Source organism: Nyctereutes procyonoides, unplaced genomic scaffold, assembly GCF_905146905.1.
Source record: "Nyctereutes procyonoides isolate TBG_1078 unplaced genomic scaffold, NYPRO_anot_genome, whole genome shotgun sequence".
Lineage (NCBI taxonomy): Eukaryota > Metazoa > Chordata > Mammalia > Carnivora > Canidae > Nyctereutes > Nyctereutes procyonoides.
The window spans coordinates 12,444,918-12,471,390 of NW_026575046.1; the positions used below are offsets into that span (position 1 = coordinate 12,444,918).

General features: G+C 39.0%; 1 protein-coding gene across 6 annotated transcripts in view; it reads right to left on the reverse strand.

Annotated features, from left to right (window-relative positions):
- DROSHA (drosha ribonuclease III) overlaps positions 1–26,473 on the reverse strand; it is a 119,464-nt gene that overhangs the window by 68,225 nt on the left and 24,766 nt on the right. For all 6 annotated transcript variants that reach the window (XM_055325124.1, XM_055325127.1, XM_055325128.1 and 3 more), the window contains 5 exons: positions 20,007–20,093; positions 17,229–17,315; positions 11,329–11,400; positions 9,447–9,528; positions 8,414–8,488 (listed from right to left, as the gene is read on the reverse strand). In XM_055325124.1, the coding sequence (XP_055181099.1) occupies positions 8,414–8,488; positions 9,447–9,528; positions 11,329–11,400; positions 17,229–17,315; positions 20,007–20,093 (403 nt within the window). The remainder of the gene's footprint in view (positions 1–8,413; positions 8,489–9,446; positions 9,529–11,328; positions 11,401–17,228; positions 17,316–20,006; positions 20,094–26,473) is intronic.

The following is a 26,473-nucleotide window of genomic DNA, read 5'->3' on the forward strand; positions in this document are numbered from 1 at the left end:
GCAACTGCAAAGAGGATGGAGTGTGAAGGAGGTGGCAGGGAAGTTGGATCTTGCAAAGCTTCTTCTACAGAACACAGGAAGAGGTCTGGATTTTATTCTCAGATGACCAGGTTTTTTATCATTATGTGCCAGGCACTATGAGTGGTCCTGTGTCACAGTCATGGAAAAAAAAAAAAAAGCTTTAAGGCTCTCAAGAAGCATATAGGCTAATAATGATTAGTCACAATAGTTCCTAGAGGAATCTTTGTACATAACATTCTAAAAGCAGAGTTCTCTTAATCAAAGACACTGAGCCCCTAATCTCTAAAAACAAAAACAAAACAAAAATTTGTCCACAAAGTGACTAAAATACAATCAACCCACATGAGGACATGTTCTACTTACTGATTCAGATTATTGCTCACAGCAGTGAAATTTTTTATGCCTCATTACAAAACATCTGCTTTAAACCCAAGAGTCACCTTTGATTAACAAACTTTTATTGTAAAGGGCATATTTCTCAAGAGTCTGTCTCAAAAGACATTTCAATCTCCCTGCCTTTAACATGCCTCCCTCAATCAATGATGTTCCCCTCTTTGCTAAGGAGCCTGGCAAAGCCATAATGCCTATCACAATGTCTGTTCGTGTCTGAGCCCACAGTAGTCTCTACTTCTAGGGGGTCTGAGGCAAACAGATGGAAAAAGAGAACACTAAGGCCAGAATACGTTCATTTACACTGCATGTGTACACACTGAGAACAGCAGAGACAAAAAGGAACCCTAGAGAGCCTTGAAAAGAACTACCACACTGACTAGATTCACTAGGAACCAAGAAAAGAGTAAAATAGTATTTGGCTCATAATCTCTATATTTGGTAGTATCAAAGAGCACTGTGAGCCTACAAGGATCCATCAGAAGCCCAGCATGCTGTAGGAAGGAGAGAGTTGTTTTGTTACAAGGATTAGAAAAAAAGACCCAGATTTTATTTGGGGAAGTTGGTGTATGGTAGAAGGAGCAAATATATGCAATGCCAGGTATACAGAACAGCACTAAAATCTCCTCACCAGCAGTTACAGAGGGCTGACTTCATGGCACTGCAAATAGAAGTGAAATAGACTAAGTGCTATGAATTTAAAGTGAAAAGACTAAAAAACTAAAAAAGCTATTGGAAGAGGGGAATACTTGAGCCTACAAACCAAGGACAGGGCCCAATTTAGGTGAAGAATAACTGCAATATAAAGAAAAAAGGCCATGGGAAGCCTGGGTGGCTTGTCAGGTAAGCATCTGAATTCAGCTCAGGTCATGATCTCGGAGTCCTAGAATAGAAACCCCTCTGTACTTGCTCACTTGGGCTTTGCGCTCAGTGGGGAGTCTGCTTATCCCTCTCCCTCTGCCCCTCTCCCACTTGTGCACTCCCCCTCTCTCTCTCAAATAAATAAATAAAATCTTAAAAAAAAAAAAAGAAAAGAAAAAAGGCCACCAAATGCTTGTAAGAATGCTTTAGTGCAAAGCTGCTAATGAGAAAGGAGATCTTTATAGCAGCATAGAAACTAGAGACATTTAAAAACATACATCAGGTGCAAATTCAGTAATGCTGAAGGAGAAATTATAAATTCACGTTGAAACTTGCTAAATATTTTAAATGGCAACTAAAACCTAAGAAAGACCGGTATTTATCACTGTGACAAAGCAGGAACCCAGAACAGAGAACCTGAAATGACAGGTTTACCAAGGAGGGAGCTCAAGGCACTGCTCCAGGTTCCATAGTGAGGCACGACCCTCACGGAAACATAAAAAAGGGAAGACCAGGCAAGAGTCCTGTCAGAGCCCACGGGGCAAGGGCTGCCTCGCTCACACCCAGGCCGGTAATAAAAGACACTCCATAAATATTTGTGGAATGACTTTCTGAAGCAGATAAATAACACAGCCACTTGCTTGCAGACTGCCATGAACTTACTAATGTTAATGAATTGGCTCTTTTGGTTTGTCTGCTTTGCTACATGTTTATGTTGGGGATTTATGGAACTATGTCACTGAAGGCTAGGAAGTAATTTTTATCTCATTGGCTGAGATAAATAGGACATGATATAAATGAGAAATCAGAGCGGGTAAGCTAAGGTTAGCAGGAACTCCGCCAGCACTGGCACTGGAACTGTGACAATGGCTCATTATTCGGGAAGAACTGGAGTTTGTGTTTCAGGGAATGAATCTGGACAGTCATTAATGAACTGACAGACTTTATAAACTGTTTCTTAGAGGCCCAATTCTCTCAGCTTATATTGCTTGATTATTTATATGGTAAGGGGGGCAATTTGTTAGGGGATTTGTGGTAAGAATATGGCTGGTTAAACAAGTATTTCTCAACAGTGTAGTAAGTTATTTTAAGAACTATAAAAATATCTTTCTCTTTGCCTACACTGAGAATAACTGTATAACCGAATTATTAGGTCTCCTGTATATTCTTGCCAACATGTCTTTACATAATCTTAAATTTTGAAAATCTGTATTAACGGATATTTTCTAAACTTCCCCACAAAAAAATTACTTTCCAAATAGCAAGTTATATTAAGATATTGTATCAAATGATGTTTTTTTAAACTACACTTAGCTCCCTGGGAATTTTGAGATAGTTTCCCACCCCTGGCTCTCTCAGCCATACTTGCAAACTACTTCTTCAAAATGGGGCAACTTCCAGAAATCAATTTGCACAATAATCGATTTGCAAAACTGATTCCAGAATTCTGTAGCTTTGCAAACACTGATGATACAAGTAATGAACAAGCTTTCCCAAGAGAGCAGCCTTCCTATCTTGAATTCTCCCCTAGCCCTAGCTCCAGCAAGAATAAAACCTTAAACTACATTTATGAGAGCTCTTATCAATGGATTGGCTACCAAAGGTAGAAGCAGGGATCAGAAAGAAACACAAATTTGAGAAAATTCTTAAAATCTCAATAAACTGGTTGCTTTGTGATTTGACTCCTGGCCTGAATTAAATAATCCTTGGTGTGGGATGTCTGGGTGGCTCAGTGGTTGAGTGTCTGCCTTTGGCTCAGAGCTGATCCCGGAGTCCCAGGATCAGGTCCCACATCGGGCTCTCGGCATGGAGCTTGCTTCTCAACTTCAGACTATGCCTCTGCCTCTCTCTCTCTGTATCTCACATGAATAAATAAAGTATTTTAAATCAATCAATCAATCAATCAATCCCTGGTTTAAGCTATAAGCTTAATTTTAGATAAATTTATATGGAGCAAATGAGATAGTTTCTTCAAAACTGGGAAACCAGAGAAAAATGATGACTGATAAAACTTCAATTAGATATAATAAACTGATGTAGATGAGAGGATCATGAAATACCTGAAACGCGAGAGCAGCTCATTCTCATTACAGTTCAAGTAAGAGGCAAATAATAACCATGAGGTTACATTGTGTCTCTCAGATGGACACAACTGTAGAGGACATGACATCCAGACTGTATATCCACAGAAACAGAAAAAGGGTACTGCTAAAAATGTTGGTTAGAACTACATATCATGTCCTTTCTAGAGAACAATGGGCACCAACTTTCCAAATACTGTCTTAACAAATAATTTTACTCCTGGAATTCTACCTTATGGATGATTCATAAGACTACTGTCAAGTATTTATATGTAATGGGGGGAAAATAGAGACCTCAAAAATATTCATCACTAGAGGAATTGTCAAAAAAATTTATGTCCACTCATACTACGGAATGCTATGGAGGTGTAAAAGAATGAGGCAATGTTTTTTATAGAGGACATCTGAAATAGTTGAGTAAAAAAGGCAAATTGTATAATATATTTAGTGTTATCCACTTATAGAAAAAAGCATAATTTTCCCTATATAGATTAAAACAAATACAAACCAAATCATATACAGTACCTTCTCATTTTCACACGTCTAGAAAGGGGTGTTTACTGTTTTACTTTATACACTTTCATATTGTTTGCGTACACAAACACACACAGAGATGAGTCAATAAAGAGCAAAAGTAACACTTTAATTCTATGAAGAACAAATGATTTTTCCAAAAAATGCTGCAGAGTCAACTGGATATCCATATTGAAAATTAGAAGTGTTAAAAAAATAAAAATAAAAATAAGGAATCTTGACTCAGATCTCATACCAATTGAAAAACAAATTTTGAGACAGATTAGAGATCTAAATTTCTAGAAAATATAGGGAGAGTTTTTTGATGACCTCACGGTAAGCAAACATTTCATAAACAAGATAAGCATAAAAGAATATAAATTGGACTATATTAAAATTAAGAATTTCTGTCCATCAAAAATCGCCATTAACATGGTGAAGAAGCAATCCACAGAGAAGGAACTGGCAATCTCTACATCTGACAAAAGTCTCATGTACGATAAATATTTATATATGTTTATATATATTTATTTATATACCTACAAATAAATGAGATAAACGCAGGTATCATCCAATAGAAAAATAAGCTAAAGACTCAAATAGCACTTCAGAAGATAATATCCAAATTGTCAATTAATACATGAAATGATGGCTCCATTTCATAAGTCATTAGGGAAGTGAAAATTAAAACAATATGATACCTTTGAACAATCATCAAAATGGCTACCTTGAAAATGAAAGAAAAATGTCAAGTGTCGGTGAAAATGTGGACTATACTGAAGCATCCTATACACTGTTGGTGCGGAGGGAAAATGAAGCAATCATTGTAGAAAACTGTTGGAAACTATCTACAAAGCTTAATGTAAACAAAACTAGAATTTCCACTCTTAGGTAAATATCTGCAATGGGAAAGCATAAATATATGCTCTCCAAAAAGGCATGTATGAGTGTAATGGTGAACATATGTATGCTATTTGAAAGAGCCAGAAACTGAATATCCAAATGTCCATTTATCACAGATAGGTTAAATACACCTTAGTCATACCATATAATACTATGTAGTAATGAGAATTAACCAACTACAATTAACTGTAACAGGTGTCTCAAAAACATGTAATACAAAAGAAGACAAAAACAAAGAGGAACACATAATTCTAGTTCTTATAATTAAACAATAGGTAAAATTAACATGGTGTTTTTAAGTCAGAATAGAGGCTACCCTTGAGAAGCTGGGAAGTGACTGCAAGGGGAGTCCTGAATGCTGGTCATCTTGATCTGGGTGCTGAGTACACAGTCACATTCACTTTGTGAAAATTCAGTCTTAAATTTATGACGTGCACAATTCAGTGTTTACATCATACTTCAAATGTTTACTTTTAAAAAATAAGAGAGAGTACCAAAGAATGTTTAAAAATAATTCACTCTCACTAGTAAAAAAACACATCAATAATTAGCTAAGGCGCTATTGTGCCCAATTAAATAAAGTCAGTAAACAAGTATTTACTGAGTCCCTGCTATGTGCCAAGTAGTATGTTAGCACTGACACAAGACAGACACTGTGTTGAAGCCTCACGGAGTTGAAGGAAGGAAGAAGGAAGAAGTGAAGAAAGGGGGGGGGGTCCAAAATATGAAGAAGACTAAGAATGCATTTTTCATGGTAGCATAAATTGATGCTATTCTTTTGGTAAGAAATTTGGCACTACCTACCATGTTCCTTGAAAATATCCATCTGCTCAATGAATTAGAAAAAACTAGGATGCAAAATCATATATTAGTATGATGACAACTAGGTAGAAATAGCCTACACACAGTAAAAAAAAAAGAAAATATATATTAAAATGTTTTTCTTTTAAATTCACCATTTTCTTTATTTATTCAAGAGAGAGAGAACACAAACAGCGGGGAAGGGCAAAGGGAAAGGGAGAAGCAGGCTACCAGCTCAGCAGGGAGCCCCATGTGGGGCTCACTCTCAGGACTCTGGGATCATGAACTGAGCCACAGGTAGACGCTTAACAAACTAAGCCACCCAGGTGCCTCGTAATTTACCATTTGTAAAAGATTTTAATGAAGTCATATTGTAAAAAGCAAATCAATCCTAATTTGCCACCCAATACCAAAATACATTTCACACATTAGATATTTTTCTGTATCTTTCAGGGCTTTTTAATATATGTATTTTCAAAGGGAAGTCTAATGAAAAGGTAAATCCTGTTTAAAAATAAATCCATAGATAAATAAATAAATAAATAAATAAATAGGCCTTTTCTTTATGACAACCTAAATGTTATCCCTACATAGTTATAAGAAACATTTTGCAAGAGTTCAAATCTCACAAAGTAAATCTCGACATAAGATTTTTCTTTAAGATGATTTTATAACTGTCTTTCTCTCAGAGATTTGTCTGGTCATAAAATGCCTAGAGGCAGACAGAGAAAGTAAAGGCTTTCAACAAGCTCAGTCTAGCACCATCTTCTAATAAGTTTGCTGCTAAAGCTCCATTATAAAATCAAAGATGCATTCACATGAAAAGATTTCTCAATAAGATAATACCAGCTGTACAAAGGAGAAAAGCTTTTGAATGCATTTTCCAAATGAAATAAGCATTAACAATAATACTGAAAATATGAGTAATGCTATTCTAAAATAAAAATAAGAGGTGCCTGGGTAGCTCAATCAAGTGGGCATCTGACTTTGGCTCAGGTCAAGATCCCATAGTCCTGGGTTCAAGCCTCCTGCGGGCCTCTGCTCAGCGGGGGCCTGCTTCTCTCTCTCCCTCTGCCTGCCTCTTTGCCTGCCGCTCTGCCTACTTGTGCACTCTCTTTCTGTCAAATAAATAAATAAATCTTTAAAAAATAAAATAAAAAATAAAAATAAGCCATTGTGACTGTCTGAACTGAGGGAACAGTATCAAGGACAAAATCCTGAAATCTAAACTAGAATGAGCAGACCAGAAACTAAAGATAAATCAGAAAGCCAGGAGGAAAGCAAGGAGAGCTCAGCACACAGAAGACAGGGTTAAGAGCCCAGGTACCACATCAGGGAAGAGACTGGAACTACAGTGTGTCTACTAGATGTGATCTTTGGGAGGCTAGCTTTGGTATCAGCAGCTGTGGCAGGGCAGGGACAGTGTAAGAGGGAGTGGGGCGCCCAAGCAAAGCTGGGCTGTGCGTGGACCACAAGGTGTGACAGGCTCAAACCAGGGTAGTGAGGCATGGGGAAGGCCAGGTCTCCAGCCCCCAGGAGGACAAGGGCTACGGGAAGGAGAGTATGAGCACAGGGATGATTTCCTGAAACTGCTGACATGCAGATGTGGGCAGAAAGCTTATATTCCAGGCAGCCCAGGGGGCTCAGCAGTTTAGTGCCGCCTTCAGCCCAGGGCATGATCCTGGAGACCGGGGATCGAGTCCCATGTCGGGCTCCCTGCATGGAGCCTGCTTCTCCCTCTGCCTGTGTCTCTGCCTCTCTCTCCCTCTCTCTCTCTGTCTCGCTCTGTCTCTCTCATGAATAAATAAATAAAATCTTAAAAAAAAAAAAAAAGCTTACATTCCAAAAAGTTCCCCATCTGAAATTGTGGATCACAGATTTAACATAGCAGCTAATTGGTTTTTTCCTCCACTATCACTGAGTGGCCCAGAAACAGGACAAGAAAAGGCAAATGGCAGAATTGACATTTTAGTGGAAAGTGGTGGCTAGCACAAGGCGCTGAGGTCACTAGAGTTGAGACACAGAAGTGAGAGCACAAGACTTAAGCGAGAAAGCAAAGAAAGGTAGCTGTACACAGGAAGAAAAGGGAAGATTCAGGTAGAAGCAAAGGGACTAGGGCATAAGAGGTTGGAGGAATATAAAAATGTCACCAGAAAGTAAGATGCCAGAGTGAGATTCAAGGGATAAATTCATTTAAGTGAAGATTTTGCACACCAAAAGGCTTCCAAAGATTTCATAAAATCTAGCTTTTTAAAAACATGAAATATAACTAATGCCATATCTCATAGCTAGACTCTTGAAAAAAAATTTTAAAGCTCATAATACTGCCTTAAAAAAGTAAAATATATTTACTTACCTATTTTAATTAGTGAGAAAATACCTAATTTTTCACCATAACGTGAATGTGTCAAAAAATAGGAAAATAATCACCAATATCACTACATTAATAGACTTATTGCAGTAATTTTTAATATAATCATAGTGCATACAAAATTTTATACTAATTGTTTTCCAATTAACCATATGCATTTCTAGAGCAACATTTATCCATGTTACTTTTAATAGTTGCACAATATTAAAAAAAATAGGTGCACGATATTTTATCAGGTAGATTTTCAAAGTTTTTTTATCACTTGTCCCACTGCTCATCTAATTTGGGGCTACCATAAATTACACAGGGATACAAATCAGGGTGTATAATTTTACATTTCATCCCTGACCTGAGAAGTAGATAATTAACAGTGTCTGAGGTGGGAAGTTGTCCCTAAAGATTAAAAAGAGAATGGCAGGCTTATTTTCAGATGCACTATCTCACCAGGTCACTGACAAGCCAAAAGATTTACCTGGAAGAAATCTCACAAAACGTGGCATGAAATGAAATCTTGGGCAGCAGGGAGGACTGTCTTCAAACAAAGGGCCTAAAGCAAACAAGTGAAAAGGAAAGAAAAAATAAATAAAACAGCCTTAGAAAACAAACACTGTGCCTTAATTCCTAAGATTTATGATAACCACAAAGAAACACCACCAGAGAAGTCGGGACATAAAAAAAACACCACCCCTTCTTCTCCCCAGTAGCTCAATCAATCATGAGATAACTGCCACAAACATCCAATGAAGACTGCAGTGAGAGGACTACTCAAAGTCAGAGGGGAATAAAAGCTCCAAGGATATACCCCATATAGGACATATGCAGTAAAACTATTTTTAGAAAGCCAAAAATATAAAGATTTTTGTTATAGTTGAACTACTACATGATATGCTTGTGCTTTCATTCTTTTCTATTTTAATCAATACCACTGGGGGGGAAAGTAACAAATACTATTAAAAACTTGGTTTGAAAAGCCATTCATCAATACACTGTTTTAAAAGTAAATAAGTCAATGTCTGCTGGAATATAAACACTCCAAAGAAATGAACAATTATCTAAGAACCAAGTTTTGAACTTCTATAACTCAAAGTGTATGTGTGTGCTCTGAAGGCTGACTGAAGTTCTGTTTTAATAAACTGTCATCTTGCAAGAAGTTTATTATAGTAAGGTTCAATAGATTTAAAATATTAACTAATGAGGTTTCCCTGGTGTACATAAATCAAGATAGTAGTTACTCATAGTAACTGGTATCATCATCTTAGGTATCAGGTAACAGATAATGGTAATCTTAGGTAATGAACACTGTCAAATTGTATTAAAAGTTAAAATAAGACCCATAAAGACTTATTCATGTCAAAGTATAGCAAGTGTTCCTATGAATAACATACTTTTTCCTGCGTACTTAAAATAAGGAGAATTTCAATTGTCTTCTCACTGCTTCAAGTTTTTATATATACCACAATTATCTCCTACAAGCATTATACTTTTCTTTAAATCTTGTTATTTACCTTTAAGATTCCAGTCATACAATTCCAAAATATCTCTGAACAGGAATAACGAAAAGAGTTCAAGTCCTTTCACACAAAAATTCTGAAAAATACACCCAAATCAAATTACTATACTATTGTCAACGTATACAGACTGAACGTTCAACTTGTCCTAGTCAAGTGTCTTAAAAAAGTATGTATTAAAACTATACTTAAAAAAACATGTAATTTCCTAAAAAGTTTAGCCACTGTCCTACAATAGCTCATTGGCTTGAGACATAAGTGAAATAGGCAATAATACCATTAGGATTCCTACAAGAATGTGAACTCAGCCCTTACAAACATACAAGTAAAATGATGTGAAATTAAAAAATTAAAATCTCAGGATGCTTGAGTGGCTCAACCAGTTAAATATCTGCCGTCACGATCTCAGGGTCCTGGGATCAAGCCTTACGTTGGGCTTCCTGCTCAGCAGAGAGTCTGTCTCTCCCTCTCACTCTGGCCCTCCCCCCTACTCTGTTCCGCTCTGTCTCTCCCCCCTCTCAAATGAATAAATAAAAAAACATTTAAAAAATAATAAAAAATTAAAATCTCATTATATTTTTCTAGGCAATTAAATCTCAGAATCTCCTGGGGATTTTTTTATTAATTCAAAGCACACATGCACGTACACACGTGTACACACACTGGCAGGTTTATCTCCCCCTCCCCACCCCTGCTCACCCCCATCCTTCAAACATACCCAGAATCACTAATAAAAAGAGGTCTTTTTGCCAAAAAAATTCAAATTCTTAATGAAGGTGAATACAGGGCTAAGAAAAACCACAAAACTTTGTACCAAAATTCCTCCTGTAAACAAGCTTAACAGATGATATGTTTACAAGTGAGACCTGTCTCATAATTCTTCCTCCTACTTGTCTTGCCTAGGGTCCATAAATCACCCTGTGTGAGATCACGCCAAAAGTCATCAACTTCTACAATAGCAAATGAAGGCTAATGACCTTAAAAATAAAAAGGAAGCCCTTCTAAGTTGGAGAATGAAGGGGTGGCCCTTTCTCTTTAATTCTTTTTGAAGGACAGCTAGAATTACCAGGACTAGCTCAGAGTGAAACAGGTGCACACTAAGCACGTGTGTCACGCTCATCAATCCCCCTCAGTGCTCCACTGCCCATGACAGAGCTTCACTGTTAAACAAGGTTTGCAAGAAGAGCCAGGGGCTCAGGAAATCGACCCCGACTCCACAAATGTTAAGTGCACAAGCTTCTTTGCTGTCTAGTTGTTATTTCTTCGTGTGATTTGTTGACACCACTAAATTCAAGATCGGGCAATGAATCATTCTGAGATTCACATTAATCTTGCTTTGGAATTTTAAACTTCTTGCATATATTTAGATAAATCTGCTGCTGAGCATCCGCAATGAAAAACAATTAGGAAAAATATGTAAATATATGGGGAAGAAAAATGAACCAAGCATTGATCTTGTCACTGGAGATAATGAATAAGATTATTCCAACAGCTATCAGATTTGGTTTCGCTGTTCTAATTTCCCCTCGGATAACGACCAGTAACCAAAATCTGTCCCCCCATCCAAAACAAACTGGAAACAGATGTAAAAGTTACTATCAGCAGATGCAACGTGAGGAGAAATAAGGTCAAAAATAGGTCAACAGAAGTTGAAAAATGACCCAAATTTTAATCTTGCTCCTAGAGCTATATCTCACTGACCCGTTCAACAGCGAACACCATTCTTTAGGGGCATTCCTATGGCAAATAGCCAAAGCTGGCCAGGTTCAACGCTTTAAAGATACAAGTGTGGACTCCCCTCCCTTAAAAAAAAGATATAAGTGTGGAATAAACAAAAAGAACAAACCACATCAGGCCACTGAATAATCTTTTCTCTTACCTCAGGCATCATCTCCTCGATGAAATGGATTGTGTAGTCTATGTTGAACCTAATTACTTTACACAGCGGAATCTGCAACAATAAAAATGAGAAGTTCAGTTCTGCACTACCTTCCTGCAGGCTCACAGTGCATAGGTATTTGCTATCTGACCCACAAGGCCATGAACCCAGTGAGATAGTTTCACCTGAATCCAAGCTGTCAGCAGTATTGTACACGAAGCTTTGACCACAACTGCTGGATTTTAGAGGCATGAATCCAGCTAGCCCAGCTTCTATAGGAAACTTGCATAACGTTGGTGCTTAATTAACTGTATCAGCAGTGGAACACAAACATAAGAATTCACTAAAACCAAATATAGCGCCTCTAAAATACTGATAAAATAACAATTAACTATTTCTTTTTCTCAGGTTTTTTAAATCTTTCAAAATCTTTAGCTCTTCAAGTAGATCAGGGATAACAAGATGACAACCCATCACTTATAGACTCATACGTCACCGAAATGCACGCAACTCGGGCTGCCTTTCAGCTCTGGAGCAAAAGAGACCATGGTAGTAACAATCCTAACAGTTAACACTTATCGAGCCAGGCACTGTTGTGCTGCTTCACATACTGTTGTTCATGAAACCACAGCCATGAGATAGGCACAACTATTATACAGAGGCGTAAACTAAGGCAGTGTCATCAGGTATCTTGCCTAAGGTAGCCGATCTAAGAAACTCTTGCTACAGCTCTGGGCCAATAGAATATACACCTCACATTACATATGGATACTCAAGGTTTATTTGAAAATGAAGGCAGGCACAGATGAAATAAATCTACATCTATCTAGTTTGGTCATCAGACACTAGCCTAGTGCCTACACACAATAAGTTTTCCATAAGTGTATTTTTCAATGAAGGAAGGAATGAGAGGGAAAGTGTGAGGTTACTCGAGTGGTTTAGCTGACGAGCTGGAGAAGAAAAATAAACTTGGAAGCCTAGAGATGTGTTAAGTAGGCTTTTCTGGCCATTCAATCTGTCCATAAGATGATTTTATATAGATGTAATCGGTTTTACAAACCACAGTAATCAGAAAGAAAGAAACTTTAATTCTACCAGTAAAAGAAATGGTAAAAGAAAAACAAAAATAGTCTTATAATGCCATCTACTGGAAATCCTTTTCTCAGAAATGAAGGTTAGTTCTTTGGTGATTTTTCTTTCTTTTCTTATCTTTTTTTTCTTTTTTTTTTTTTTTTTTTTTAAGGATAATGGCTAATTTGAGTGAAATTTATAATTCACTTTACTAAAAAAATCCATTTTCAACCTTGTAATGTTTTGTTTTTTTTTTTAAGATTTTATTTATTTATTCATGATAGACAGAGAGAGAGAGAGAGAGAGAGAGAGAGAGAGAGAGAGGCAGACACACAGGCAGAGGGAGAAGCAGGCTCCATGCTGGGAGCCCGATGCGGGACTCGGTCCCGGGACTCCATCCCGGGACTCCAGGATCACACCCCGGGCCAAAGGCAGGTGCTGAACTGCTGAGCCACCCAGGGATCCCCGTGGTAATGGGTTTTAAATGAACTAAAGTGATACACAAAGGCCACTATTATTTTTAAGTTCTTTATTCCTATAATCATTTAAACATATTTGAGAGTCACAAATTTGTGTATTATTCATATTTTTAAATACCTATCCTTTGCTAACAACCTGCATTAGGTGTGTAGTTACTCTAAAACAAGCCACAGCCCCTACCTTTTTTAAAAGGTAAGGCTCTAAAGATGAAGACAGGTATGTAAATAAGTATAAATAAAATATAATGTATATAATGTATTAAGTGCAATTAAAAACAAATACGCAAACAAAAAAGTAAAAAGTACAAAAGAACCAAGTAGGAGTTAATATTTGAGTCTTTAAAGATACGTTTCCCAGGTCATCCAGAAGAATAAAGTTGGGAAAGAACGATGTTTAGGCACTGTGGGGAGACCAAGTCTTTTAGCTGTTCAAGAGTGAAATACATAGAAGGAAGGAGACTCTGGACAAAAAAACATATTAACCACCTTAAGGATTATGGGCTTGTCCTTAATGACAAGTAATATCATTAAGGGTAATGAGAAGTCACCCAAGTACTTTAAGTGAGAGACTATCATAGTTTACATTTTGGATGGGCTGCTATGTAAACACTATAGAAATGGTTTATAGTACAGCAAGGCAAGAGACCAGAAGACCAGAATGGAGTCTGATGAAACAGTCCAGAAGCCAAAGACAAAGACTGGAAGCAAGAGGGCAAATTTTAAACATAGAAGATGTTACTGAAATATACAATGACCATTCTGATGTGGAAGTTGATAGAGAAGAAGAGAGAAAAGTTTCTAGCCTAATGACATTAATACAAATCACAATGTCATTAATACAAAGAAATTCATAGGATGTCCCTCAAGTACCTCAAATTCAATATACGAGGAAGAGGACAGGTTCAGTTTTGCATAGGTTGACAGTAAGGAACTTGAGGGGATATCAAGGTGGGTATATGTCCAAAAGGCAATATGAAATGTGAGTGAGGAGCACAGAGCCATGTCATAGCTATAAACATCAACTTGGGGGGGGGGGGATCCAAAGATGCATAGAAGGAAAAACTGTAGTTGAGACTGTAATAGAGCATCCAAAAGAGAAAAGGACCAGAGCCCTTGGGAAGTCAAGAGGCGGGCATGCACAAAAGCAACTCTGCTGGATGATTTATGCAAGGACAGTCCTATCCCTGGATCATTTCAACTAAAATCCCTTCTTGGGATTCCTTCTTTGAGCTCTTCTCTTATATATATTTTACTTTCTTTGGGCCTCTTATCCATACCACCAGAGCCCTTCTGAGATACACAAATCTGGAAAAGCAAGATCTCCATTTCTATTCAAACTTCCATCTCTCCCTAAGTGTCAAAGAGAATTTGTCATTTTTCTACATATGGTGAGCTCAATTTATTGCAAGATCAATGGTCAAATAATATAAATGCCTACCATTTCTTAAAACATGTTTGAATACTGACTGACATTAACTCTTAATTCATCCTATCATAAAGAAACAAAAAAAAACCTCCCTAAACTTCTACGTTCTACCTCTACTACTTCCAGGTGTTGAATGGCTAAATCCAGGGCAGTGAGGCCACTGGAAATGGAAAGCCAACTAAGAGCAGGGGTTTTCTTGTGCTTTTGAGGAGGATAAGATATTATACAGTTATAATACATGTATCTTTATAACTTTAGTTATGTTGTCAAAGTCCTTAATAGTATCAGGTATTCTAAGTCATAGTAAATGCGCTACATAAAAGGATAAAATGCTCCCAAATGCTCTATACTTAGCCAACAAAGCTTTCAATCCACTTCGATTCAAGAAGATCTTAAGAAAACTTGTCAGAACTAGATTGGCTGAGATTCTAACATTACCATCATTTGCATGCCCTTCTTGCTGCTATGCTCTCTCTAGCAAGAAAATGAATCAGATCAGTAAAGCGATTTAATAATTCTTTTTCTGGGAGGCTATTTCAAATTCAAGAGGCCTTTGATGGATCTAATCCCTATGAACTGTACAACATTCAGCTTAAAACTCGATTTATTTTATCAACATCTCTAACATAAATGATGAGGCTTATCTTCTCATTACAGAGTGAAGTTCTCAAATTTGGAGAACTTGAGTATTTATATAAAATATATGTGGAGTCAGGAATTTTCAGTCCTATCTTTCATTTTATAACAGTAACAACTGCAATTAATTGAGCATTAGCAGCCTCTCAGTGCCAAACCTTGTGCTGACAGGCTTTAATAAAGCTCAAAGCATCACTCCTCCAAAATCACATAAATATTAAGAATTGGTTAAAAAAAAAAAAAAAAAGGATTAGAAGACACAAACCCAGGTCTGACATCTTATCCAAAATAAGAAATGACAACATGTACGCCAAAAACCATGACACTTTTCATGTGTCTACTCATTTATTTTTTACAAAAACCAGTAAGATTGCTACAACTAATACCTCTATCTTACAGATAAGAAAATCAAGAATTATAAAGATTGAAATGTCAAATCATACAGCATGTAAGCGGAACCCACTATTGTTAACTTTTTGTTTTGTTTTAAAGATTTTATTTATTATTCATGAGAGACACAGAGAGAGAGGCAGACACAGGCAGAGGAGAAGCAGGCTCCATGCAGGGAGCCCGATGCGGGACTCAATCCCGGGTCTCCAGGATCATGATGCCCTGGGCTGAAGGCAGGCTGCTCAACTGCTGAGCCACCCAAGGATTCCCTCACTATTGTTTAAACCCTGGTCTCTCTAAAGCCACACTGCTTTGCTCCTTTGAGTAAGGTGATCCTAAAAGTTAAAATGAGATCTATATCACTACTAAGGAAATAAGAAGTAAGATAATTATAAAGATTTTCATGGTAACCAAATTATTTACATTTGCAAGCCCATGGGGAAGAAAAAAAAATAAAGAGAGAGAGAAATGCATTATGTGGGAAGAGCTGGACCAGAGGACCTCCAATGGCCTTTCCCAGTCCGAGACTACGAGGTTTGGTGTAACAAAGGGTTTGAATGGCTGAGACATTTAAAAAAAAAAAAAAAAAAAAGCAAAGAACCATCAAAACTCAAACCTCTTAGTGCCTTTTCATAAAGACTGGTAGCTACGTGTGGTGATGGATGTTACTAGACATGCTGATCATTTCATACTATGTACAAATGTTGAATGATTATTACATTGTACACCTGGAATTAATATGATAGTATATGTCAATTATATCTTAAAAAAAGAATGGCCCAATATTATGCCCCTATCTACATTATGGTCCACATTGGAGGTAAATGTAATAATATGTATTATCAAACAATTTTATTTTTATATTTAGAATGTCATCACCTTCTAAAGAAAATTCTCCAAGATAAAACATATTGTGGAATAAAGAAAATCACACTAAGACAACAATTTGTTTTAAATTAGTATCACTACTATAGAATCATGTCTACTTATAAGGAAAAAAAGAATGATAGAAAGGAACAAGGTCAGGCAAAAATTTTATTCCTTACTCTCCAATGACACAGAATTTCACATTTTGAGCAAACAGCACTTAAATAACTTTTTAAACTGTGGATGTAATTTCTTATAACCAATTCAGAAAGGATTAAAGAACACTGTATTTTGATGTAGATACATCACAGCTATAATTTCACAAGTTCTCAAGCAGACTGAATATACTGCTCTGCTCCTTTCCTGAGCTGCCAGCAAATTCTACTCTATGTCCAACTAGAATACAGAAGTAGACAATTCCCAAGACTGTTAGCTTTGAGACAGCACATTTTGACTCACAGATACAGAACTTCCATTGAACCAATTACCAACAAAGCAACTTTAATATAAAATATTATATAAAAATATCACAGATCTGTATGTCAGACAAAAATCTCTTAAAGAAAACACAGTCCTGGGATTCGAAAGCAGAAAAATGTAGGAAATTGATGCAGACTCCAAATGTCTTGAACACAGCTCTCTCTTTTCCTACTGCTCAGACACTAGATAATAGCTGCTCCTTAAAACTTTCCAACTTTCTTTTGAAGGACACCCAACCCAAAATAGCTTTGACACATTATTCCACAGTTTATCTTTCTTTTTCAATCTTTCACACTCTCAAAATGCTATTCTGACACATGTTTACTTACACCATTTAATGTGGACCAAACCTGTGACTCATTAGCACAGATGTCACACCCCCACCTGACACACGCTGCCTCAGACTTCCTGCAGCTTATGCAGAGGGACACAAAGTAAATGTTACTTAGAAGTCAGAAGAAAAGAAGTTTATTTTGACTTCAGAAACAAAGAATGAAGGGAAAGAAGAGGGTACAGGAAAGGAGAAAGCCAGCCAATTAGCACATACTTACATTGGTCAGGGGGGCATGTGCAAACATAGAAAATCCTTCAAAGATATATTCATGATCATCATATTCTATAACAGTTGGCCTGTCAGTCTAAAAGCAAGAGAAACACAAAGAATGAATTTAATAACATGATTTGCATGTGCCAAAATCCATGAGAACACAAAGCTACCAACGGGAGAAGTGCATGGACTCCATAGGCTCCGTGAACATTTTTCTAAACCACCAGGGGGAATTTTATATAAAAGTTTAATTTTACGTGGAATTCTCTGGCTTCAGTAAAATTTACATATTGATACCTTCAAGAATGTTTATTATGGGTATGATAAAGGGGAAAAGGCTATATGGCTTCATTTTCTAGGAACTTGTTTTATTTAATCCCACAACACTACCAGATCTATTCTTACTGAACTGTATTCTGAACTAATGAAAGTCCTAACACGAACAAGATAATAGCACAGTCAACTAATAGCTTAAAGTGGAAAAAGACTCAGCATAATGACAGTCAAGACTAACAACAGCCTGCAAGGCCCTGAAAGGACTCAGGGTGCCTGAGGCTCAACCCCTCACAGCTCTTTTCCCAGGACCTCCAAGGGGAAGCCACCCACCACATATGGTAAATCAATTCCCACATAATGTCAAAAATCTTAACTATCTGAAAATTGAATTTATAATTAAAACATAAAATGTTAATTTAAGCATCCAAGATTCTCTTCCTTATGCTATTCTTATATACCATCATTTTTAATCCTAGATGCTAAATATGGAACTAATTATCAAGATAGGCAACCTAAAAAACAGTTTTTTTTAAAGATTTCATTTATTTATTTGTGAAAGAGAGTGAGCAAGAGAGAGAGCGTGTGCATGAGTGGGAGAAGGGGCAGAGGGAGAGAGAGAGAGAGAGAGAAGCTGACTCTCTGCTGAGCAGGGAGGCTGACTTGGGGCTCCATCCTGGGACTCCAGGATCATGACCTGAGCTGAAAGCAGATGCTTAATCAACTGAGCCACCCAGGCACCCTGAAAAAACAGTTTTGTTTGTTTGTTTTAAAGATTTTATTTATTTATTCATAAGAGACACAAAGAGAGAAGAGAGAGAGAGAGAAAGGCAGGGACACAGGCAGAGGAAGAAGCAGGCTCCATGCAGGGAGCCTGACATGGGACTGGATCCTGGGTCTCCAGGATCACGAACTGGGCCGAAGGCGGCGCTAAACTACTGAGCCACCCGGCTGCCCTGAAAAACACAGTTTTAAGCACAGGTATTGAACATTATTCTTTTAAATATTATATATTTATGAGAACTGGAGGAGGGTGCTAAAGAATACCCACATGTACATTAGTTGTTTTGCCAGTATTACTGTTATTTTGTATTTAAATAATTCTAAATAAAGCTAGTGTAAATTAAATATAATGAAAAGAACTTCTGACAAAATAATAAGGTATACCCACTTTGGAAAACTTTTGGTAGTTCCTCAAAATATTAAATACAGAGTTACCATATGATCCAGCAACTCCAGGCCTAGGTTTATACCCAAGAGAAATGATAACATACATCCATATAGAAACTTCTACACAAACATTCACAGCAGCATTATTCATTATTCATAAGAGCCCCAAAGTGGAGACCACCCAAATGTTCATCAACCTAATAGATGGATAAATACAGTATTTTTATACAAGGGAATATTAATTGGCCATAAAAAGGAATAAAGTTATATGTTCTAAGATGGATGAATCTTAAAAACATTATGCTGAGTGAAAGAAGCTAAAAAGATCACATTTTCTATGATCCCATTCATAGGAAATATCTAGAACAGGCTAATGATAGAGAAAGTATCTCAGTTGTTGAAGGCTGAGGTATGCAAAAGGACTGACTGCTACTAATTAGTACAGGGGTTTCTTTTGAGAATGGAAGATGACGATGTTCGAAAATTAGATTGCAAAAAAAAAAAAAAAGAAAATTAGATTGCAGTGATGATTTCACAATTCTGTGAAAAGAATTAAATCATGAAATATATACTTTAAGTGGGTGATTTTTATGGTATATGAATGCTATCTTGATAAAGTTGTTAAAATATTTATTTACTAATCATCTAAATTTGAAATAGAAATTTCTTGAGGATAGAAATAACTAGAACAATTTTGCGCTGTGAAAGATTAACAGCATGGTAGACTAGCAGACAGTCATGCGGACTACAATCAAACTGCCAAGGTTTAAATCCCCACTCTGCCACTTACTAGCTGCATAATCTTAAGCAAGTTACTTAACCTCATCCGTAAAACATAGATTGTTGCCTCATCTGCGTAGCGAGAAATACAGTTTGTTGTGAGAAATAAGTGAATACGTGTTCAACATTCAGAGCGGTGCTTGGTACCATAGTCAACAAATATTAGGTATTATTATTACTATCATAAATATAATAGACCTTGATTGGGTGACTAGGTAATATATTAGCTTGTCAAGGATTTTTAAGAGATGTGAATGTAACTCTTCCAACTCCACAGTTCCCATGAATAGCTCTAGAAGTCATGGCTGTTATGAATGTGGCTACTATGTGATACTGAAAACAGAATTGCAAAAAGGTACAGAAAGCAGTATAGTGAGAGAAGGCAAAATAAAAGTCATTAAGATAAAGGCCAGTTTTATCAACATAAAAATAAAAATATTTTTAAAGAAAATTTAAAAACTGAATCAGTATTGAACCTATTCACATTTTTAACCTGTTTGTATATATCCAACCTATTTATATTTTAAAATAAATGAAATCTGATTTGTTAGGAACTTACCAAAAAGTTGGTAGGAGGGGAGACTGTAATTCGATAGTGGAAAAGTCTGCCAGCATTGTTGGTCATAGGACGACAGGGCTTGATGGCCTGAGGGAAAAAAAGAAAAGTGAGTTTAAGAGTCAAGTAGCAAAATATTTGTATTTAAAAACAAACTGCATTTCTAAATTCACATCTGACAAAAGAGGTTTTATGTGTGTTCCTTCACGGGTCAGTAAGAAAAGCAGTACCAGGAACTAGATGAATAAAAAAAGAACCAGCTGGTCACCAGGATTCAACCATTTCCCTCATGTGCATGTAACACAAGGGAGTCAGACAACATAAAGATCTTTCTGGATCTTAATTTCCATGACTATCTTCCTTTTATTCGTAACAAAACACAATACTTGACCTGTGGCTAAACTCCCAAATGCTTAAAAAAAGGGGGGGGGGGGGCAGCCCTGGTGGCTTAGCAGTTCAGCACCGCCTTCAGTCCAGGGCATGATTCTGGAGACCTGGGATCGAGTCCCACGTCGGGCTCCCTGCATGGAACCTGCTTCTCTCTTTGCCTCTCTCTCTCTCTGTCTCAAATAAATAAAATCTTTAAAAAAAAGAGAGAGAAAAAATAAATAAATAACCTCACAAGTGGGGCGCCTGGGTGGCTTGGTTGGTTAATAGTCTGCCTTTGGCTTAGGTCATGATCCTGGGGTCCTGAGATCGAGTCCTGCATCGGGTTCCCTGCTCAACGGGGAGTCTGCTTCTTCGCTCACTCTGCCCCTTCCCTCCACTTGTGCTCTCTAACTTGTTCTCTCAAGTAAATAAATAATAAAATTCTTTTTAAAAAATCTGAAAAGTAAAAGCAGGTTTTGATAGGGGGAACAAAAACAGTGGAAGGATCAAATAAACTGAGTAAAAATAGAAGGGACCAGAAATGAAGGACACATAAGAGGGTGCAGAATAAAATATGCGTGAAGTTTCATGATGGGAAAAAGAAGACAGAAACTGATGCTTTTTTTTGCTCTTCTTCCTTGGATCACCACCAGGTTGACCGGGGCTCTGCTGGGGCTGACTCACAGCTCAACTACCTAATCCCTATGTCCAGTCTTGCTTACACACTCCTCCTCTCACAGGTGAAGATCCCTAAGAAACATCAGGCACCCAAACTTCATCTTAGCATCTGCTTCTGGAGAATCCAGTGTGTAGCTCCAGGAATGATTCAAGAAAGCAGGAGATGAGACAGGATGTTGGAGCCAAATCACTTACCACTGCTGGCAATGAGGACCCCCTCATGGTGGTAGGTGGAGTCCCTGGCACCAGATGGCATCTTAATAGGGAGGGTAACTTTCAAAGATGGTGAATTGGGAGGGTGTACCAGTGGAAGCAGGTGCAGAGTACCAGGTATTTAAGACTACGAGAAAATGGGCCCCATGAGGGTAAGAGAATAGATGGCGATTGCTAAAGCACCACTGATGCTCTAGCATGCCCCTCAAACTTTAGTGTGCCTTGAAACCACTGGAGGGCTTGCTAAATCTCAGATGTTTCGCTCACCACCCCCAGGGTTTCTCATTCAGCAGATGAGGCAGGCTGAGAACCTATTCTAATGAGTTCCCAGGGGAAGCAGACACTTGGAAGAACCACTGCTCCACAGAATTGTAACAGAAGGAGAAGAAAGGCAACTGGAAGCCAGACAGACCACTGGAGGCACACAAAGAAGCTGTCCCCTGCAGCATCAATCCGAGAGTGCCAAGACCAAGCCCAGGGTCAGAGATGGGTAGATCTTAGAGACAATTAATGGCCAACCAGGGTAGATCTGTATGCCAAGGGATGGGACCTAGAAACCTGAGAGGACATACAGGTTTTTAAGCCCCTACACTCCTTAAAACCCTCTACCTCCTCAGAGGAGGCCCAATCCTATCTATCAGGAGTGATCACTTACCTGTGTCTCAAGGCCACAGAACACCATGCAAGGCAACACTGCCTCCCCACAAACAGACTCCCCTCCTGGCCAACAGACTTATAATTAGGGTCACTTCACAGCATAACCCAGCAGGGGAGGTGCTGCAAAGAGAGATTATATCCCAAAGGAGCTGCAAGAACTGGCTAGCATGTGCCAGCAGCAGGAGTCTGCACAAGACTGGATGCTGAGAGTGCTTGACCAAAAAGGGCCAGAACAGAAAAGTGGTTAGGGAAGAGTTTATTGACTAGCGAGCATTCAGGATTCAAGGACACCAGATACCAGGAACTCCCTATTAAGATGTCTCCTGAAAGCATGAAAAAGCAATGGCCCACATGAATGTAGTTAAAATACCCAAACTGCCATGACAGAGGAGGAAATAATTCAGAGTCAGGAAGTGAGCACATTAGAATGGATACAATATCTATGACTGAAAAATATACCAGATTATCATATCATATTCAACTGAAGGCCCAGAGGAGATGCCAAAGGCCATTTCCTAGGGGCCAAAAGAAATGTGCTGGTGAAGGGACACCAGCCTCACTAGGAAGGTCAGTGGTGGTCTCCTCTGCAGGCCAGGGCCAACCGTAAGAAAGGGGGTCAGAGAGCAGAGCTTGCTGATAGCAATGAAGATGACAGGACTCTGAAAATAAGGGAGGTAAGATGATGGGACTAACTGCTAGAAGCCAGATCTCACACTATCATTATAACCAGCAAGATCAAAGAGGCAACTAAAGGGGTCTGGCCCACAAAAGTCATGGAAGTAGTTAATAGAACACAGTATCCTTAGGTAAGATAACCGAAAAGCTGACAAGAGTAATACTTAGTTTGTACCAACAGAAGACATTAAGAATGGTTAACCAAGGGGCTGAAGGTAGGTTAAAGTCATGATCCCTTTCCCAGTTCCAGCCCTATAGTAAAAAAGTCCCTGCAATACCATTACAAGCAAAAATAGTCTCGACAACCCTGTCCTTCCCCAAAGGGCCCTATGGCCATTTACCAAAAAAACTGTACACTGGGGAAAGGGGAACCAAAGAGTGTTTAAGGAGAATCAGATACAGGGGATCCCTGGGTGGCTCAGCAGTTTGGCGTCTGCCTTTGGCCCAAGGATCGAGTCCCGCATCGGGCTCCCGGCATGGAGCCTGCTTCTCCCTCTGCCTGTGTCTCTGCCTCTCTCTGTCTCTCTATCATGAATAAATAAATAAAACTTTAAAAAAAAAAAAAAGGAGTATCAGATACAGCATCTGAATCAACACTGATACTCGGAAGAGACTGATACATCACCTCGGTACACATTAGAGTGAGTGATACAAAGCCAAGGTTTAAAAAAAAAAAAAGGAATCTCAGTCAAGGTCTGATTTACAGTAGGTCCACTGAGTCTACAGATCTGCTCAGCAGGCATTTCCCCTTGTCTCCAAAATGTTTCATTGAAATTGACAAAATTGGTAGGTGGCAGCACCCCACACTGGGTCCTTGTTCTATGGAGTAAGAGTCATCATATGGGAAAGCTCAAGCAGAAGCCACTAAAATTACTACCATCCCCGGCAGAGGCATCAAAACCAGGATCTGGGGAAATGGTATAGATTAGTGCCGTTCTTCAGGATCCAAAAGATACAGGGGTGACAGTCTTTACCTATCTTTAACTGAACAATCTGGCTTCTGGGAGGAAAAAAGAAAATCTAAAGGGATCCTATAGGATAACTACAAACTACCACAAGCTCAACCAAGTAGTAGTTCTGACTGCACCAGTTGTGCCAGGTGCTGCAGTTTAGAGTAATATGACTTCAGGTACAAAGTATACAGCAACTGATTTGCTAAATGTATTCTTTTCCATCCCAATCAGAATGAGGAAAAGAAATGATTCACATTCTATGCTCATTCACAGAGAAAAGACAACATCTACAGTTTTGCTGCCAGGTTGTCTTAACTCCCCCACTCACTGTCCCAACAGCCCAAAGAGCTCTTGACCTTCTGGACATATAGCAGAACATTCTAATGCTCCACTGCATCTGTGGTATTATGTTGATCAAACTACAAGTCTTGACAAAGCACACATGCTCCCAAGGGTGAAAGAGAAACCCTACAAAGATTCAGGGGCTTACCCCAGCCACACCATTTTTATGAGACAGTGATCTGAGTGCCAAGACATTAGTCCACAGTAAAAGACAAATCACTGCATCTTCCACCTCCTACAATGAAGAAGAAAGCACAACACTAGGCAGGCCTCTTTGGGAGGCAGTATAGCCCCCCACCTAGGAATATTGTTCCAGCTCATTCAAAGAGTGGTGCACAAGGCTTCTAGCTGTCAGTATGGCTCAAGTGAGAAATCAGCTTCTGTGGTTCCAAGCTATAGTGCAAGCAGCCCTGCTGCAGAGGCCATATAATTCAGCAAATCCTACATTGCTGGTGGGAAAAGATGCAGAGGGGAGTCTGTGGCCATACTGGGAGAATCACAATGCTGGTATCTAGTGTTCTGGAACAAAGCCATGCCATCTATAGTAAAGAATTATATGCCTCTGAAAAACAACCAGTGTGCTACTGGGCCATGGTAGATATGGAAGGCATGACCAAGGGACAGAAACAGGCCTATGGCTGAACTGCCCATCATAAGCTGGGTTCTGTGGGTTTCACCCAGCTGGAAGTTTGGAAGGGACCAGCAACAATCCATCATAAGATGGAGGTTGTACATCCAGAATCAGGCACACATTGGAGCAGCAGGCACAGACAAGCTGCATGAGCAGGTGGCCCCACCACTGTGGCACCAGCACCCCTCCCTCAGCTGATGACCAAGGATAGAAGGATGAAAGCAGAGGGAAAAGCCCAAGCTTGGTTTGCAAATGAGTCAGTTAGGGATGGGGGAGCAAGCTGAAGATGGACTGTGCTGCAGCTTCATTCCAGGAGGAATTTGAAAGACAGCAATGAGGGAAGTCTGTCCAATGAGCAGAGTTTCAGGCAATGTACCTGGTCATCCACTTTGTGTGGAAAGAGAAGTAGCCTGAGGTTAGAATATAGATAGACTCATGGCAGAAGCAAGTGGCCATGCCAGCTGGTCAGAGGCCTAGAAGGAAAAAGATTGGAAGATCAGGGATAAGATGGTCTTGGGGTAGGGGTGCCTGGTTGGCTCAGTCAGTGGAGCATGTGACTCTTGATCTCGAGGTTGTGGGTTTGAGCCCCATTATTGGGTGTAGAGATTACTAGAAATGTTTTTAATTAAAAAGTAAAATTTAACAAAAGGTCTTGGAGTAGACATGTGGGTGAACAAGCGGGAGTGAACGCAACAATCTCTATCACATGTGGGTGTACACTGGCGGGCACACACCACAGAAGAGGTACTAAATCTCACTGACAAAATGACTCAGCCAGTTGGGGTCAGCCAGCCTCAATCATCAGCTACCCAGAGCTGACAATCTGAGCACATGAATGAAGTGGCCACAGTAGCACAGATGGAGGCTTCACATGAGCCCAACAGCATGGACCTGACTTACCAAGGCTAAGCTGGCTAAGCCACCCGCCAATACCGAACATCTAACAGGCCATCAACAATGACCAATGATGGGCCCCCCAAAATGGCACCATTTCTTGAGGAGACCAACCCGCTACTTGGTAGTAGTTGACTACATATGCCCCATCTATCTTGAAAAGGCCACAAGTTTGCTCTCACAGGAATAAACATGTACTCTGAGTATGGGTTTACCTCTCACCAGTCCTCAGCCAGCAAGCCATCCAGATCTTCCTTCAAGGAAGGGCCTGCTGTGTAACTATGGGGAAAGTAGACAGCCTACAGCCACCGGCTCCTTCAAGGTCAGCCTCTGCTACAGAGCCCCTTCCCCAAGACCATGTCCTTCCCAGGGTAGCCTGCTTCGGAGACAGAGGGCAAAGGAGGCGTGAAGGCTATGCCAGCCTGATACAAGATAGTTCCAATAATTCCAGCTTTATGAGACCTGTCTCGGGGACTTTTCCCTCTGCTCAATCCTGCCTCCACTCTCTTCTTGCCTAATCCCTACAAAACATGTCATACTGCAAACTCTACTGCAGCACCTGCTTTCAGAGAGCCCCACTTGTGGCACAGGTTTGAACGCTCACAAGGTGCAGATCCTGTCACATAGTTCGTTGCTACACTTGCTGACACTCAAAGCCAAAGTAAAAGTAAGGAAGTAATTAAAAATATCCATCACTGCCTCATAGTCTTTATTCTCCTTATTGTTATGGTCTCAAACAATTTTACATAAAAATTAAGGGCTTACAAATACTATGTTTAAACAGAGGAGCAGCCCCGGTGGTTTAGCAGTTTAGCACCGCCTTCAGGCCAGGGCATGATCCTGGAGACCAGGGATTGAGTCCCACATCCGGCTCCCTGCATGGAGCCTGCTTCTCCCTCTGCCTGTGTCTCTGCCTCTCTCTCTCTCTCTCTCTGTCTCTAATAAATAAGTAAAATCTTTAATAAATAAATAAGCAAACAAACAGAATGTGCTAAATCATTAAGTGATAATCTGGGACAAATAAGAATAACACACAGAGAAAAGATGGCAGGGGGAGA